The sequence below is a fragment of the Rutidosis leptorrhynchoides genome, chromosome 3, assembly GCF_046630445.1.
Source record: "Rutidosis leptorrhynchoides isolate AG116_Rl617_1_P2 chromosome 3, CSIRO_AGI_Rlap_v1, whole genome shotgun sequence".
NCBI classification, from domain to species: domain Eukaryota; kingdom Viridiplantae; phylum Streptophyta; class Magnoliopsida; order Asterales; family Asteraceae; genus Rutidosis; species Rutidosis leptorrhynchoides.
Genome location: NC_092335.1, coordinates 84065407 through 84085036, shown reverse-complemented (window position 1 = coordinate 84085036; position 19630 = coordinate 84065407). Strand labels below are relative to the sequence as shown.

At 36.9% G+C, this 19630-nt stretch overlaps 1 protein-coding gene across 1 annotated transcript; it reads left to right on the top strand.

Moving 5' to 3' along the window:
- The first annotated feature begins 2503 nt into the window (after positions 1 to 2503).
- LOC139900151 (ethylene-responsive transcription factor ERF011-like) lies at positions 2504 to 3007 on the top strand. Its single transcript, XM_071882949.1, has one exon. It carries the CDS (start codon positions 2504 to 2506, stop codon positions 3005 to 3007), a length of 504 nt encoding a protein of 167 aa, XP_071739050.1.
- The last annotated feature ends 16623 nt before the right edge of the window (positions 3008 to 19630 follow it).

The following is a 19630-nucleotide window of genomic DNA, read 5'->3' as shown; positions in this document are numbered from 1 at the left end:
GATTGAGTATAACTTGGGCTTAGAACTTTTATCACCGATATAATCTTCTTCAACGCTGCAAAACAAGATAGTTTTTTTTCTGTTCCTCTTTTTTTTCGGGGTTTGAAACCTAGTCAGGTTATACTGCTCATCTACCCGACGATTATTATTAGTTAAACTTAAGAATAATAGAAGGGAAAAAATATACCAAGTAGAAAAGATTACAAACTACACCAAATCTAAACTGTGCAGTTCGGTGAAAAAGTCAAATACATAAAGGTGAATTTTTTTTTTTCTCCCTCTCAAGATTTGCATGAATTTTCTATCTACCGACTTGATAAAAAGAAAAATAAAATGTTACGAATGCACCAAGTTTGATATGAAGATGCTTAAATTAACAAACAATAATGCAAAATTAGTTATTTGTACTCCGTAGGTCAATAAATGATTAAGCTTGAAAATTGAAATGTGTTGAGTACAAGCAACTGTTACCAACTTCGAAACAACGACAGTTAGCTAAACCTTGCTTCTTTAATGCTATTTTATTGGGTTCGATGTAATTTTTAAATAGAATAAATGGATGTAAAATATCAAAAAAGATAAAGTCGTAAAAACATAACATGAGGTGATGATATGTGTGTTAAAAAGACGAAAACGCTAAAACACAAGTGTTATCGGTCATCGGACATTATAATTATATATTTATGCCAACTATATATTAACATGAATCAACACAATAGCATTCTAATAGTATGCGAGTTATTTCAATCTTTCACGTTGGATTTTTCCTTACCCGTTGGATTTTTCTTTACCCGTCATTGTATCTATAGACGGGTAATTGACATCCATAATTGTGTCTACGTTATAACTCTGGTAGGGTCTGGCCATTCAAATTCTCAAATTCAAATAAATGACGCATTTACCTTCAAATACGTAGCACAAGATTGATCTTAACATAATAATGTTAGCCAAATATATTGGCTAACAAATAATTATCTAACGTTCGTTAGTCAATTGGACACTCAATGCAACTATAGCATACTTCAAGGATTCTTCAAGTAAAAAGCTTTCTGACCCGATTAACAATTTGGACAAACCTTAGGAACTCCCTGCTTGATTTTATTTAATTTATCACTCCGTCTAAAATTAAAGTGGTAGTTATTAAATTGTATAAAAAATTTATATAGCTTAACGACAAGCTGCTTATAGAAAAATCAAATTATTATTTATGAAGACATATTTCAGCATCAAAATTTTTGAACTTTATAACGACATTTAAATAACCTTCAATCTAAAATTAATATATAATCATTATGTACATTATACTAAATATATGCACCTTAATTACAACATTAAAATTGTTTTAGAAAACTTTAATGTTGAAGGTTTGTGAAGTCCTAGCGTTTTATCTCCTTTGTTTGTTTAGTTTTGTGCTTTAGTTGGTGTCTAGTTTCGATGTTAGTTCACACACTTAATAATGAAACATCCTGTAATTTTATACGTTGAAGACTTGTGAAGTCCCCGCATTTTATCCCTTTGTGTGTATTCTGTTTCGTGTCTATCTTTTTAATGAAACATCTTGCAATTACTCCTATATGCTAAATGCAATGTAAAAGTTCCTCGTTTGATAAAGTGCAAACGACATAAAAAAAAAAAAAAAAAACGGCAAAATAGCCCCCAAAATTTGCCCACCTTACATTTCTAACCCCCACAAAAGGTGTAAAATGTTTTTTTTATAATTTTAATAAAAAAATCTAAATAAACTCCAATCAAATTTTTAACGAGACTTATCTTCTCGCTCGCTATACGTTAAATTTATTTGACATCACCGTACAACTTGAAATAATTTTACAAACACAACGCAACTAACTACACGCGAAACAGACGTATTTAAAAAAATGTTAAATATTTCGGGCTAACTTTCTTACATAAACATACATGTACAATAAACAACTCAAACTAACTACATCATATCGACGTTCCGTTCCTTTTTTTCGGCAATCTTTTTGTCGTCAAAAATGCGCGGACCATTATGTGTACTAGGTACCAACCACGTGTATCCAAATACACTCGTGGTAATACGTTTTTAATTCTGTAAATACATAACACTACGTTAAATATGAATATTTAATTCAAAAAGTCTCGCCGCATCGCGCGGGCCACTTTTTCTAGTTTTATACTAAAGTTTTAGAACAAAAACTAACTTTTTTTTAGGTTAGTTTTTATTTTTGCATCCGTGGTACTTATGGATAAGTTCAAGTTTGTTTTGTTTTGTTTTGTTTTTTTTTTTTTTTTTTTTTTTTTTAAGTCGTTTTTCTATACACCTAGTAAACCTTTTCCTTAATTCTAAAATGATATACTCCGTATTTCGTTCACACACTCATCCTGATTTCCGATCCATCTTAATCACTCTCCACTCGACCCGAACCTTAAACACATCACTTCCTCCAATCAATCCAATTTATATCCACCAACTTTAATCTAAATCTTTTTAATTCATTCACTAATAATCCTATATAGATCGATGGATGGAACAGTAGGTGACGCCGGCGCCGAAAAATTAGACCGGCGATGCAGTTGTTCGTCAACCGGAAAAAGAAAAAACGATCAACGAAAGTATAAAGGAATTCGTATGCGAAAGTGGGGTAAGTGGGTTGCCGAAATTAGGGAACCCAATAAACGGTCCAGAATTTGGCTCGGATCCTACTCGACTCCGGTCGCTGCTGCAAGAGCTTACGATACGGCTGTCTATTATCTTCGCGGGCCGTCTGCTCGGCTTAACTTCCCGGAATTATTGGCGTCCGACGGTGGACCGGATGAGTTATCGGCGGCGTTTATTCGGAAGAAAGCGACGGAAGTCGGAGTGAGGGTGGATGCGGAAAATACCCATGCACCACCCGGTTCTGAAGGGAAAGCTTGCTGGTTTGAAGAGAAACCCGACTTGAATAAGATACCCCAACCCGAACCCGATTCTGAATATTCGGATGGAAATGATAATTCATTAATTAGTAAAGAAAGTAGTAATTAGGAAAGTCATTGTATTGACTTATGAGTTATGATTAAGAGGGAGTGATGGTAAAAAAATTTAGAAAAAAAAAAAAAAAAAAATTTAATCCAAAGCTCAAGTATTGTAGTAATTGTTGTTATTGTAATTTTATTTGGAAAAAAAAATATTAATCCAAATCTCAAGTATTGTAATTGTTTATTGTCTAATTATGATTATGATTATGATTATGAATTGTGATGATTAGAGTGGAGGATGGTTATCAAACTTACTTTCAAAGATGTGAAAAAGTGTGGGTACATATTTTGTTAGTTTTGTTGAAATTTAATTAGTTAATGATGGTAAAGGAAAAGGAAAAATAGGACCACTTAGTATGTACTAGGAAAATAATAGTGAGAAAGAATGAGGAAGTTGTCATTATTTTGGATTTTCAGTTGCAAGTCATGGTCGGAGACAAGTGGAAGTTATTTTGTGTAGTTAACATCCAAGGGACATGGATTTTGGCTTTTCATAAACATAGGGACACACATGCTTGTCATTCTCCACATGATTGAGAACACTTGTTAAATTTTTTAAACAACATATTGAGATTTTTCACTTCCACATACACTATATATAAATATTTACAATCTACAAGTTACTTTTGCTAGCTTGTAAAAATTATCATTTTTTTAAGTAGGGAAAATTCCGCAGTTTCCAGTTAAAAATGGCTTAGCCTCAGTATTTGATGGGATTAGATCGATAAGTTAAATGATTAAGGTTGTATGTGTTTCTTAATAGAAGGATTTTACATTAAATGTACCATTTAGCATTTAAAAACGTTTTTATTACAATTTTTAAATGAAAAATGATATCGAATGACACAAAATGTGTGTTGTATAGTTAACTAGGTTTTGAGCCCGTGCGTTGCACGGCTACTCAAAACACGTTTAAAGAGTAGTTACATATAGATATAATTTTTATATTCTATAAGGACATTTGTTAATAACGATGTACAAATGAATAAAGATATAGAGATGTATCTGTACTGTTGGTGTAACAAAGTAAATCACCATAAAATAGATAAATTGCTCCATGAAAAATGTAGAACTTCCACAACTAACTAAAAACATAATATTAGTTCATATTGCCACATTGCAAAATATAGGAACGTCACATGCTAATTTAAAATATGCATATGTATATTAAAAATATATTCTTGAAATGGTTACTGAGATAAGCCTCAATACTCTTTTTGGACTCAAGATATTTAAGCACCCACCTAAGGGGAGATCAAGTCGAAAATATTATAATAGAAAATGATCTAAATTATTCTATCATGAAGAGTTACAAATTAAAAATTAAAAATGCATAACAAAAAGTAGTGGTAACTATCCTTACAAAGTTACCATGGCAATATTCCCATCTAAGACTTCTCATATCAAATTCAGTGATGTCACCCTACTCCCCTTTAGATTATATAGATGAATAACAAAGTCATCATTTGGGTCATATTGAATAGCATTTACATGATATAACCAAGTCACTATGCAACGAATTATCTTAGCATCCCCGAGTCTTCACGTCTTTAGACATATAATTGCCTATCATACACAAATTAAAGCGATTAAATATTTTTCCATTCCAGACGTTGACTCGCGTAACAGAAGTGGTGTATGTGCAAGAAAGTTTGAAGTCGTGACTCCAATGAGCTGACTTGTACAACTTGTTAGCATTTCCTACACTAACATTCTTAATGTCAAAATTCTCGTCTTCAGACGGTTTGTTAACAAACTTATGCCTAAACCTACTTTTGATTGTCAATCCGATTTTGTCATCCTACATATTGTGTTTAAATTTAGTAAATACATTTATATATGCAAAGTTGATGATTTATGGTAAATAGAGTAAATGGGTTGTAAACAGAACTGTGATGGGTTGTAAACAGAACTGTGATGGGTTGATAATCAAATGGGATGTAAATGGGTTGCAGTTATTTGTTAAAATAAACAGAAGTCATTCACAACTGTTATGTTCTAATGGGTTGCAAACATAATTGGGATGGGTTGAAAATCAAATGGGTAGTAATCAAACGGGTTCTAATGAGTTGCAGTTATTTCTTCAATTGGGTTGTAAAAGAAGAAGTCAATCACACGTGTAGAATTGCGGGGTGTTAGGGTTTGTTTGAGAAAGGGATATAGGTTGGGAAAAAAATTCGTGGTTATTGTTCTGTGTTTTTTCCTTTTATTTTTTTTATCTTTATTCATTATTCATTAAGCTAATCCCTTCCTAGTAATACGTATTTTTATTTAACATGCCTTTTAATCACAAATTCTGTTAATTTAACACTTGGAATTAACAGTTGTCAATCATTCCGAATTTCACTCTTCTTCTGACAATTAGGCTAATTAAAACTCTCTTTTATATTAGTATATAGATATAGATATAGATAGTTGAAACAGTACTTTTGATTATTCGAAACTTACATTTTTATTTGAAATTTTCCTTAAATTACCTCAAAAACTCTTATAAAACAACTATATTATTAATTTAATTTATGTAACATGATAATGTGTAGGGGTGTAAAAGAGCCAAGTCGAGCTCTACTGTGCTCGAGGTCGACTCGTTTAGAATTTATTGAACTCGAGCTAGGCTCGGTTCGAGCCTAATACGATTTACTTATTATATATTTGATACTTTATAAAAGATAACACGAAATAACTATTTGCTATTATTTAGTGTATTATTAGGTTGCTCTTATCGGTACCGTCGTTGGTACCGTGGTTCATTCCGCAACCCAACGGCGCCGATATTAGCAATCCGTCGTTGGGTCCACGGTTCTACCCCGTGAACCATTTTTTCGTTGCATGACATTTTGAATCACGGAATATTTATTGTTATGTGAACGTTTGCAACGGTAATAATTTGAACGTTTGCATTGAGTCTATATATACATGCATATGAATTGAAAGATCTCCACTCTCAAACATAAACACAAACACAAACACACTGCCATTCGATCTGCACTCTCATTACAAACATAAACACACACACTGCCATTCGATCATAAACACACAGTCAAACATAAACACACGATGGCACGTTTAACTGTTTCGATGGATGTTTGGTACACGGGACTACTAATTGAAGACTGGAAGATGTACCTGGACGGTCAATGTAAATCGTTCGAGTAACTCGATATCACCAATTGGGACACAGGGCGGTTTTTCAACTACATACGCGAAAAATGTTTATTTTAGAATTTGTAATGTTTTTTTTTTTTTTAGGAATTTTTAATGTGTTTTTAGGAATTTGTAATGTTTTATTTTATTTTTAGGAATTTGTAATATTTTTTTTTTAAATATATTTTTAGGAATTTGTAATGCTTTTTTTATTAATAAAATGTTTTTTTAGATTCTAAATATTATATATAAGTAATAATAATATATAAGTTTAATATAAAAAAATAGAGGTGGGACCAAGTGATGGATACGTCATGGATGTTAGCAGTTTAGTGGTTAGTTAGTGATGGAAAGTAAGTGCTGATTTGGCACTGATGTGTCAGTTAGTGATCCCATGACGTTATGTCATGGTTAAGAGTTGAAAGGACCCGTTCATATACATTATAAACGATTCACAATAGTTGATTACATCGCTAGGTATTTGACCTCTATATGATACATTTTACAAACATTGCATTCGTTTTTAAAAGACAAACTTTCTTTACAACGAAAGTTGACGGCATGCACACCATTTCATAATATATCCAACTATAATTGGCTTAATAATAATCTTGATGAACTCAATGACTCGAATGCAACGTCTTTCAAAATATGCCATGTGTAACGACCCTGGTTTTTCCAACATTTATTTATTAATAATTATTATTATTAATACGTGTGATTAAACGAATGTATGTTATTACATTTACATGTTGCCTTGATTGCCCGAACTTGACTTTTAAGTGCCCGAAACGTCTTTGTGACACAAGAAACTTCACGAATAATATTTTTAGAATATTATTTACATTCATGATTAAATTTATTAATCATTTTGATTAACTATGGTTATTAGTTAGTTACTTGGGCTTTGTTGGACTTATTTGTTAATTACATGAAACTTGGGCTTTTATTAGTATTAGTGGACTTGAAAGCCCAACCTACATCTTTAATGGACTAAGTTAGCCCATCACATAATACAAGTATTACTCTTATGATGAAACTAGATGGTTAAGTGAATGAAAGACTTGTTACTTGCCAATTACATCTACTTCCCATGCACATACACCTTATATCCAACTTTTAAGGCTTTTACACACAAGTGACTAGTGAGCAAACCTCCCCCCCTTGTCCTTGATGAAACCTACGGCCACTAGTAAAAAAAAGGGAGTTCCATTTCATTTTTTTTTTTCTTTGATACATATTGCAAGTATTCTTCACTTTTACACACACTTACTTACTACTTTCTTTCTCTCAAACTTTTTCTCTCTTTTCTCTCAAGCATTCTTTACTTTCTTGTAAGTATTTTGAGCAAATCTCTCTTCTTCTTTTCTTCTTAAAACCTTTTACATACATGCAAATCATCATCATCTTTTGTTGTTTGTTACTTAATCTTGTTGTAGTTTAATTACTTGTAAGTTACTAGTTGTTATTTACTTACTTACTTGTCTTTATTTACTAAGTTACAAGATCAAACTTTCTAGTTTTGATTCTTCATCTTTATCTTGTTATAACAAGAACATCCAAGAACATAATCTATCTAGTTATGTTCTACATATTTTGTTTCAAAAGATTTAAAGTTATAACCTTTATAATTGTTACTTGTGTTCTTGTTTGTTGTATGCTACTAGAATACCACCTTCATGGTTGGTTTAGGCTTATCATTCATTTTCTTTATTTCTTATTATTAGTAGCTTACTACACATTTGAACAAGGACATGAAACCAACAAGAGCTTACACTTTGGTGCAAGTATCATGGATCCAACACTTGGTTGTGATCTTTCTTAGTGTTCATGAACTTGTTCATAAACTTACATGTAACCTTGGTTCATCAAACACTTACAACACTTGCACTTGAGTTATGATGGACAAACCTTGGTCAAAATGATGTTAACACATCAACGAGTTGTACACTTGAAGCTATACGCATCAAGGATGAGAACCATGATGAGCATCAAGCACCAAGACACCGGAACTCACCTAAAACCCACTGTTTCTGTCCAAAAGTTTCTGTTCAGCTATTTCTGGAACAGACCAGTAGACCTGGGCTGTTCTAACCTTGATTTTTGGATAGAACTTTTCGAGTAGATAACTTTTCATATAGGACTCGTCTTAATCCGAGTTACGGTTTAGGATTTATGGCCCTCCGATCGTTACCATGTCCTTTAACGTTGTGCAGAAATTTCTGACCTACTCGCACTTAGACCGTCGCCACGGTCAAACCAAGACGAGTTTGCTTCTGTAAATTTTACCACACTTAAGGGACTCATAGACGGAGCCATGACCACTGGTCTCACCTTAATTCAGTAAGGGTAGAGGCCGTGGTGACTGACCGAAGTCAGCCTTTGTTTTAAACAACTTTCATAAACGAGTCTTACTTGTTACCTTTTGTTTAAAGATGATTGATGATGACCCTTATGACCTTAATTACGTACTTGTAAACCTTTTGAGACGACTTATTGACTTAGTGCTATTTGACTTAGGTTGAGGACGTTTGGACCGTTACTTGCACACCACTTTCCGACTACTACCTTACCATTACTACTAATCATTGTGAGTTATAGCATTCCCTTTTTACTTTAACTTATTTTGGGAACTGAGAATACATGCGGATTTATGTTTTACATACTAGGCACGAGTACTTAAACTTTATATATGTGTGGGTTATATAACGGCAGAAACATTCCCTTTAGCTCGGTAACGTTTAATCATTGGTTTTTGAACCGTGAACGCGAATCTTAGATATGGATCCATAGGGTTTGACATCCCCACTCGGGCTAGTAGCGCTAGCATTTAACGAGTGTTTAATACTTCGAGGTTATACGCACTTGCCAAGTGCACTTTAAGGGGGTACATTAAACGTTAAGTTAGTTACCGGGTGCCCACGGTTAAGCATATACTTTTACATACTTTTGAAACGCTCGTTGTAGCACTGAAATCTCGTGGCCTACTTACATTACTGTTATACTTAAACTATAGCTCACCAACCTTTGTGTTGACCTTTTTAAGCATGTATTTTCTCAGGTGTTTGAAGTCGCTTCCGCTATCTTACTAGTCGTGCTGTAGAACCCGCTGCCTAGAGTTGTTATCGCATGACTACTTATGTTGCATTCAAACTTTTTACTTATGAACTTATGTTATGTAACGACCATTATGGTCACGTACACTTATTTAATGCTTCTACTTAGTGAAGCATACTTTGTTTTGTAAAACAATTGACGTATGTTATGACGTCACTTTTATTAATGAATGCAAACTCTGTTTTGAAAACGCATATAGTACTTAACCTTGTAATGATCCTGTTGATGATGGTCCGTACATGATGATTTAGTACGGGGCGTCACATTTGGTATCAGAGCATTGGTTGTAGGGAATTAGGATGCATTAGTGAGTCTAAGACCGACCCGAGTAGGATTCACTAATAGGGCTAATCTACAACTTGTTAGTTTACTTGTTTCCGCTGAACTTACTGCATGCTGCTGCTTACTGTTACTGCTATATGCCGTATGCTACTACGTGATTTCACTACTGCATGCTATTACTTACTTTCGATTGCATGCTAGTTTCGTACGATTACTGATATTGCCATGCTACTTATTGTTATACATGATTTAAACTGTTGGCCTATTATTTGCTTGCTTTATGACATACTGACATGGAAAATTTATTTTTCCTTGTTCAGATGTCGGACGTTCCACCTACTGACATCCCGAGCGGCTCAGGCCCCGTTGTTCCTCCCACTGCTGCACCTGTTGCTGCTGCTGCTGCTGCTGACATTCCGGCCCCGACACCCACTGGCGACCCCGGCGCCTCTAGTTCTGGAGCTAGCTCTAGTGTGCCTATCCCGGCGTCTTCTTCCAGACCCCTGAGGCAACTGGCTCGCATTGGTGGCATGGAGATCCCCGCGGAGTTCGGGGAAGGACCCTTCCGTAATCACTTTCGCACACCTTGCCGACGCACTGCCGACGGCCGCTTAGCCGTTATTACGCCAGGCCGACACCGACAGATGTTGGCCGCTTTCGGATACGTTGAGCCACCCGCGCCACCACCGCATGATTCAGACGACGGTTCTTCCGCCGATGCTTCTTCAGACGACACCTCATCTGACGACTCCAGTGATGAGGAGGATCCCGCTGACCGACCGATTCAGGCACCTTCTACCCCGCCGAAGAAGCGGTATCGCTTCGCTGGCATAATTCCTGGTCGTACTGTCACTGACGCTTATGGTCGGCGTCGTAGGATCACTGCTCGTAAACGGCTGGTGCCGTACCCCGCCGACCCACTAATATTACCGTCTCCACCCAGAGCCGGACCATCCACTTCAGCACCACCGGCTCCACCTGCACCGCCAGCACCACCTGCCCCACCATCTTCCTCTAATGAGGAAATGAGGCGGGAGATTGAGATTCTCCAGACTCGAGTTACTGAGCTCGAGGAGCAGATGACTCATGTTTTGGACATCTTGTACCCACCATCGCCGTAGGACTTTGTACTAGATTCTGTATTGTAATCTCTTTTTGTAATTTCATATATGTAATGTACGAACTTATTGTAATGTATGAACTTATTATCATTAATGAATGGAATTTGTGTTGTTACTTTGTACGCAAGTGTTCTATTTACGTTATCATATCATGGTTTTGTGGTACTTATATATGCTTGCATTACTTAATCAACATGTGTTGTGCTGTTTTCATGTTGGTTGTTATATACTATAATATTAATATTTGCATAACGGATTTTGACTTGAGTCAAAATGTTTGTATAGAACATCATGGCCAACGGAAGAACCACACCTACCGCCGCCCAGATTGAGGACATGATTAACGAACGTGTCGCTGCTGCACTAGCTGAAAGACAACCCCAAGTTCCACCACCACCGCCTGTCAATCCACCTGTCGTCCGAGATGGGTGTACTTACAAGGAATTTCAAAACTGCAAGCCACACTACTTCAGTGGCACTGAGGGACCCGTCGGTCTCACCAGATGGTTCGAAAAGTTGGAATCGGTATTCAGGGTTAGCAATTGTTCTGAGGCTAACAAAACGAAATTTGCATCTTGCACGCTGTCTGATGGCGCGCTCACATGGTGGAATACCATGGCCCAAGCGAAAGGAATTGATGAGGCGTATGCTACGCCTTGGGAAGAATTTAAATGTGCTATGATCGAGGAATACTGTCCGAGAACCGAGATTCAAAAGATGGAAATCGAATTTATGCAATTGAAAACTGTAGGGAACGACCTTAACGGCTACAACCGTAGGTTTTTGGAATTGGCTCTTATGTGTCCAACCATGGTCACCCCCGAATTTAAGCGTTTGGAGAAATACTTCTCGGGACTTCCTAAGTCCATCAAGGGTAATGTTACCTCATCCAAGCCACCAAGCGTTCCCGAAGCAATGCGCATGGCGCATACTCTCTTGAATCAAATCATCCTGGACGAGCCGGAGAAGGCTAAGTTTGAAACTGTTAGTGGTGAAAAGAGGAAATGGGACAACAACCACAACAACAACAGGGGTAGGAACTATGATCAAAACCCGGCAAAGCGACATGAAGGGTTCAGGCAAAACAACAACATGCACAACAACAACACCAACCCCAACAACAACAACCGCACCAATCCGAACTACAAAGGAACCTTACCACAATGCAATAGGTGCTACAAGCACCACACTGGGTATTGCAATGTTATCTGTGAGAAGTGCCAACGATCTGGACATGTTGGCAAGGATTGCAAGGTTACCACTTTGAACGTGAAGCCAAACCACAACAACAATGGGCCTAAGAAGTGTTATGAATGTGGAAAGACGGGCCATTTCAGAAATGAGTGTCCTAACAAGCGTAAGGATGGCGGACCACCACGTGCTAGAGCCTTCAATGTTAATGCAAGGGACGCTCGCGACAACCCCGACTTGGTGACAGGTATATTCAAGATCAACAATCTTTTAGCTTCTGTCCTATTTGATACTGGTGCCGATAGGAGCTATGTGTGTAGACATTTTTGTGATAAGTTAGATTGGTCGTTAGTTCCTTTGAAGGAAAGTATGCTTGTCGAGGTCGCCAATGGAAAACTTGAAAAGGTTGACCATATTAGTCGTGGAGCTATTATCAACATAGCTGGTGCAGATTTCGAAATTGATTTGATACCTATCAAACTGGGAAGTTTTGACGCGATCGTCGGTATGGATTGGTTGAGCAAGATAAAGGCCGATGTTATCTGTGGAGATAAAGCACTTCGCATACCACAAGGAGATGGCGAACCACTGGTTATCTATGGAGAGAGATGTACCTCGAAGTTGAACCTCATTAGTTGCGTGAAAGCGCAAAAGATTATGAAGAAGGGACGCTTTGCGGTCCTAGCACATGTGAAAGCGGTAGAAACTGAGGTGAAGAACGTGAACGACGTTCGAATTGTGAACGAATTTTCCGATGTCTTCCCAGAGGAATTGCCTGGATTACCACCGCCGAGAGCCGTAGAATTTCAGATTGATTTAGTGCCAGGAGCTGCACCTGTAGCTCGAGCACCTTATAGACTCGCACCTTCCGAGATGCAAGAATTACAGAGTCAACTACAAGAGCTGTTAGATCGAGGGTTTATCCAACCAAGTTTCTCGCCTTGGGGCGCACCTGTTCTGTTTGTGAAGAAGAAGGATGGATCCTTTCGTATGTGTATCGACTACCGTGAACTCAACAAATTGACTATCAAGAATCGATATCCTCTTCCACGAATTGATGATCTTTTTGATCAACTACAAGGATCGAGCGTTTATTCAAAGATCGATTTGCGATCCGGATATCACCAGCTGAGGGTGAAGGAAAGTGACGTGATGAAAACTGCATTCAGGACCCGTTATGGTCATTATGAGTTCCTCGTGATGCCATTCGGTTTGACAAATGCACCTGCCGTGTTCATGGATCTCATGAATCGTGTCTGCAAGCCTTACTTGGATAAGTTTGTTATCGTCTTCATAGATGATATCCTCATCTACTCTAAGAGCGAAGAAGAACATGAGCAACACCTCCGATTAGTGCTTGAACTCTTAAGACAAGAGCAACTTTACGCCAAATTCTCCAAGTGCGAATTTTGGTTGAAGGAAGTACAGTTTTTGGGTCATGTTGTGAGCGACCAGGGTATCAAAGTTGATCCCGCCAAGATTGAAGCCATCAGCAAGTGGGAGACCCCCACTACTCCAACGCATATTCGCCAATTTCTAGGTCTCGCCGGTTATTATCGAAGGTTTATCGAAGGATTTTCTCTGATTGCGCGTCCTTTGACCGTACTGACTCACAAAGGCAAGAAGTTCATTTGGGAACCCACACACGAATCAGCATTCCAAACTTTGAAGAGGAAGTTAACCTCCGCACCTATCCTATCACTCCCTGAAGGCAGTGACGACTTTGTTGTTTATTGCGATGCATCGAAGAGTGGTTTTGGTTGTGTACTGATGCAACGATCAAAGGTTATTGCCTATGCCTCCCGCCAATTGAAGATTCACGAGCGGAATTACACTACACATGATCTTGAACTTGGAGCCGTTGTCTTTGCACTCAAATTGTGGAGACATTATTTGTATGGAACTAAGAGCACTATCTTCACCGATCACAAGAGTCTCCAGCACATCTTCGATCAGAAGCAATTGAATATGAGACAGCGTCGATGGATCGAGACGCTTAACGACTACGATTGTGAACTCCGTTATCACCCTGGCAAGGCCAATGTTGTAGCTGACGCTTTAAGCCGAAAGGAGAGGACGGCACCTCTCCGTGTTAGGGCTCTGAACATCACCATCCATTCGAACCTCAACAGCCAGATCAGAGTAGCCCAAGTTGAGGCTCTCAAGGAGGAGAACATATCTCACGAGCATTTGAACATACTTGTCTCTCGATTCGAGGTTAGAGAGTCTGGACTCCGATGTTATGCCGGAAGAATTTGGGTACCTTACTATGGAGACCTGCGAAGCCTGATACTTGATGAAGCACACAAATCGAGATATTCGATTCACCCCGGTGCAGGTAAGATGTACCACGACCTTAAAGAACAGTATTGGTGGCCGAATCTTAAGAAGGACGTTGCGACTTATGTTGGCAAGTGTTTGACTTGCTCGAAGGTTAAAGCCGAGCATCAGAGACCTTCTGGGTTACTTCAACAGCCGGAAATCCCACAATGGAAGTGGGAAAGGATCACAATGGATTTCATTACTAAGCTGCCGAAGACGGTGGGCGGATGCGATACTATTTGGGTTATTGTTGACCGCCTCACCAAATCTGCACACTTCCTAGCGATGAAGGAAACTGATACAATGGAAAGACTTGCTCAGCTGTACATCAAAGAGGTTGTATCTCGTCATGGTGTACCTTTATCAATCATCTCCGATCGCGATCCCCGTTTTGCTTCCAGATTTTGGCGTTCTTTGCAAGAAGCCATGGGAACTCGTCTTGACATGAGTACTGCTTATCATCCTCAGACTGACGGGCAAAGTGAACGAACGATTCAGACCTTGGAGGACATGCTGCGTGCATGTGTCATTGATTTTGGGAAGGCCTGGGAAAGGCATTTGCCACTCGCCGAATTCTCGTACAACAACAGTTATCACTCAAGCATTAATGCTGCACCTTTTGAAGCATTGTATGGTCGTAAGTGCCGATCTCCTATTTGTTGGGCCGAAGTAGGCGAAAAGCAAATCACCGGACCCGAGGTAGTCCACGAAACCACGGAGAAGATTGCTCAGATCCAAGCTAGACTTAAGACTGCCCGTGATCGCCAAAAGAGCTATGCCGATCTTAAACGAAAAGACTTTGAATTTAATGTTGGTGATCGTGTAATGTTGAAGGTTGCACCTTGGAAAGGTGTGATCCGTTTTGGAAAACGTGGAAAGTTGAACCCACGATACATTGGTCCTTTCGAAATCTTGGAACGTGTTGGACCAGTTGCTTACCGTTTAGATCTACCAGCACAATTGAGCTCAGTTCATCCTACCTTCCATGTGTCAAACTTGAAGAAGTGTCTTGCTGCACCCGAACTCATCATACCTTTGGAAGAACTTACTATTGATGACAAACTCCACTTTGTGGAGGAACCTGTTGAGATTATGGATCGTGAGATCAAAACTTTGAAACGCAACAAGATTCCGATTGTACGAGTACGATGGAATGCCAAACGAGGACCTGAGTTTACTTGGGAACGAGAGGATCAAATGATGCGAAAGTATCCTCACCTTTTCCCGACTCCTCCATCTACTTCAGCTTAAATTTCGGGACGAAATTTTCTTTAACAGGTGGGTAATGTAACGACCCTGGTTTTTCCAACATTTATTTATTAATAATTATTATTATTAATACGTGTGATTAAACGAATGTATGTTATTACATTTACATGTTGCCTTGATTGCCCGAACTTGACTTTTAAGGGCCCGAAACGTCTTTGTGACACAAGAAACTTCACGAATAATATTTTTAGAATATTATTTACATTCATGATTAAATTTATTAATCATTTTGATTAACTATGGTTATTAGTTAGTTACTTGGGCTTTGTTGGACTTATTTGTTAATTACATGAAACTTGGGCTTTTATTAGTATTAGTGGACTTGAAAGCCCAACCTACATCTTTAATGGACTAAGTTAGCCCATCACATAATACAAGTATTACTCTTATGATGAAACTAGATGGTTAAGTGAATGAAAGACTTGTTACTTGCCAATTACATCTACTTCCCATGCACATACACCTTATATCCAACTTTTAAGGCTTTTACACACAAGTGACTAGTGAGCAAACCTCCCCCCCTTGTCCTTGATGAAACCTACGGCCACTAGTAAAAAAAAGGGAGTTCCATTTCATTTTTTTTTTTCTTTGATACATATTGCAAGTATTCTTCACTTTTACACACACTTACTTACTACTTTCTTTCTCTCAAACTTTTTCTCTCTTTTCTCTCAAGCATTCTTTACTTTCTTGTAAGTATTTTGAGCAAATCTCTCTTCTTCTTTTCTTCTTAAAACCTTTTACATACATGCAAATCATCATCATCTTTTGTTGTTTGTTACTTAATCTTGTTGTAGTTTAATTACTTGTAAGTTACTAGTTGTTATTTACTTACTTACTTGTCTTTATTTACTAAGTTACAAGATCAAACTTTCTAGTTTTGATTCTTCATCTTTATCTTGTTATAACAAGAACATCCAAGAACATAATCTATCTAGTTATGTTCTACATATTTTGTTTCAAAAGATTTAAAGTTATAACCTTTATAATTGTTACTTGTGTTCTTGTTTGTTGTATGCTACTAGAATACCACCTTCATGGTTGGTTTAGGCTTATCATTCATTTTCTTTATTTCTTATTATTAGTAGCTTACTACACATTTGAACAAGGACATGAAACCAACAAGAGCTTACACTTTGGTGCAAGTATCATGGATCCAACACTTGGTTGTGATCTTTCTTAGTGTTCATGAACTTGTTCATAAACTTACATGTAACCTTGGTTCATCAAACACTTACAACACTTGCACTTGAGTTATGATGGACAAACCTTGGTCAAAATGATGTTAACACATCAACGAGTTGTACACTTGAAGCTATACGCATCAAGGATGAGAACCATGATGAGCATCAAGCACCAAGACACCGGAACTCACCTAAAACCCACTGTTTCTGTCCAAAAGTTTCTGTTCAGCTATTTCTGGAACAGACCAGTAGACCTGGGCTGTTCTAACCTTGATTTTTGGATAGAACTTTTCGAGTAGATAACTTTTCATATAGGACTCGTCTTAATCCGAGTTACGGTTTAGGATTTATGGCCCTCCGATCGTTACCATGTCCTTTAACGTTGTGCAGAAATTTCTGACCTACTCGCACTTAGACCGTCGCCACGGTCAAACCAAGACGAGTTTGCTTCTGTAAATTTTACCACACTTAAGGGACTCATAGACGGAGCCATGACCACTGGTCTCACCTTAATTCAGTAAGGGTAGAGGCCGTGGTGACTGACCGAAGTCAGCCTTTGTTTTAAACAACTTTCATAAACGAGTCTTACTTGTTACCTTTTGTTTAAAGATGATTGATGATGACCCTTATGACCTTAATTACGTACTTGTAAACCTTTTGAGACGACTTATTGACTTAGTGCTATTTGACTTAGGTTGAGGACGTTTGGACCGTTACTTGCACACCACTTTCCGACTACTACCTTACCATTACTACTAATCATTGTGAGTTATAGCATTCCCTTTTTACTTTAACTTATTTTGGGAACTGAGAATACATGCGGATTTATGTTTTACATACTAGGCACGAGTACTTAAACTTTATATATGTGTGGGTTATATAACGGCAGAAACATTCCCTTTAGCTCGGTAACGTTTAATCATTGGTTTTTGAACCGTGAACGCGAATCTTAGATATGGATCCATAGGGTTTGACATCCCCACTCGGGCTAGTAGCGCTAGCATTTAACGAGTGTTTAATACTTCGAGGTTATACGCACTTGCCAAGTGCACTTTAAGGGGGTACATTAAACGTTAAGTTAGTTACCGGGTGCCCACGGTTAAGCATATACTTTTACATACTTTTGAAACGCTCGTTGTAGCACTGAAATCTCGTGGCCTACTTACATTACTGTTATACTTAAACTATAGCTCACCAACCTTTGTGTTGACCTTTTTAAGCATGTATTTTCTCAGGTGTTTGAAGTAGCTTCCGCTATCTTACTAGTCGTGCTGTAGAACCCGCTGCCTAGAGTTGTTATCGCATGACTACTTATGTTGCATTCAAACTTTTTACTTATGAACTTATGTTATGTAACGACCATTATGGTCACGTACACTTATTTAATGCTTCTACTTAGTGAAGCATACTTTGTTTTGTAAAACAATTGACGTATGTTATGACGTCACTTTTATTAATGAATGCAAACTCTGTTTTGAAAACGCATATAGTACTTAACCTTGTAATGATCCTGTTGATGATGGTCCGTACATGATGATTTAGTACGGGGCGTCACACCATGAATGACTCCAAGTAATATCCTTAAAATGATCTAATGCACAGGGGAAGATTTCTTTAATACCTGAGAATAAACATGCTTTAAAGTGTCAACCAAAAGGTTGGTGAGTTCATAGATTTATCATAACAATCATTTAAATATATTAATAGACCACAAGATTTTCGTTTATAAATATATGTACACTCGCAAGTGTATAAAAGTATTCTATAAGTTGTAGGCACCCGGTAACAAGCCTTAACGTTCATGTTTTATCCTCTGAAGTACACCAGATCAGGTGTGTTTAAAATAACCTCGAAGTACTAAAGCATCCCATAGTCAGGATGGGGTTTGTCAGGCCCAATAGATCTATCTTTAGGATTCGCGCCTACCGTACATAGACAAGTAATTTAATGTTACCAAGCTAAGGGTATATTTCTGGTTTAAACCCACGTAGAATTAGTTTTAGTACTTGTGCCTATTTCGTAAAACATTTATAAAAACAGCGCATGTATTCTCAGTCCCAAAAATATATATAAAAGGGAGCAAATGAAACTCACCATACTGTATTTCGTAGTAAAAATACATATAACGTCATTTAACAAGTGCAAGGTTGGCCTCGGATTCACGAACCTATATTAATTATATATATTTATATGTTGGTCAATATTTGTCTAACAATTTTTGGTCAAGTCATAGTGTACCACAATCCTAATGCTCGAGACTAATATGCAAAAGTCAACAAAAGTCAACTTGACCCAAAATGACTTCTAAAATTTATACGTGTTTATTATATAACTTAACTATAGTCGTTTTATATATTTAAATATATTTATTAGATTTTATAATAATAAAAGTCATTTATTAATAAAAATTTATATTAACGTTTATATATATGATAAAATATACTTTTATATATCTTAAGTATTAAAATTTATAAAGTTCACTTAATATCGTAAAACTATAGTGGTAAGTATTATTAATGTAATTATATTACGCGTGGTGAAAAATATCTTTGTATCCCCTATTTATTTGATAAAATAATATTGATCATAATAATAATAAGTAAAAGTTGTATTATTTTGTAATAATAATTATTATTATTCTATAAAAAAATAACAATATTTATATTTACTAAAAATGGTATTATGATAAAATGATAATACTAACATAATAGTAATAATGATATTTTATAATAACAATGATATTTCTATTAAAATAATAACGACGATAGTAATAATAATCATTTTAACAATAATACTATTATTTAGTTGACTATAACTTCTAATCCGTTCATCGAAACCATTCGATATCTAAATGAAAAGTTCTTAATTTTTCGCTAGCTTTCCAGTGACATGCATATCATATACCCTATCTCAGTAGCATATGTATCTAATTCAGGATTCAACAAACCTATCTAAGGACAATATCGAATGTACAAGCATGCATAATCCTATATACTCGAG

What these genes read in the sequence shown, in the direction of transcription:
- LOC139900151 (XM_071882949.1), top strand. Translation starts at nt 2,504, where the DNA reads ATGGATGGAACAGTAGGTGACGCCGGCGCCGAAAAATTAGACCGGCGA.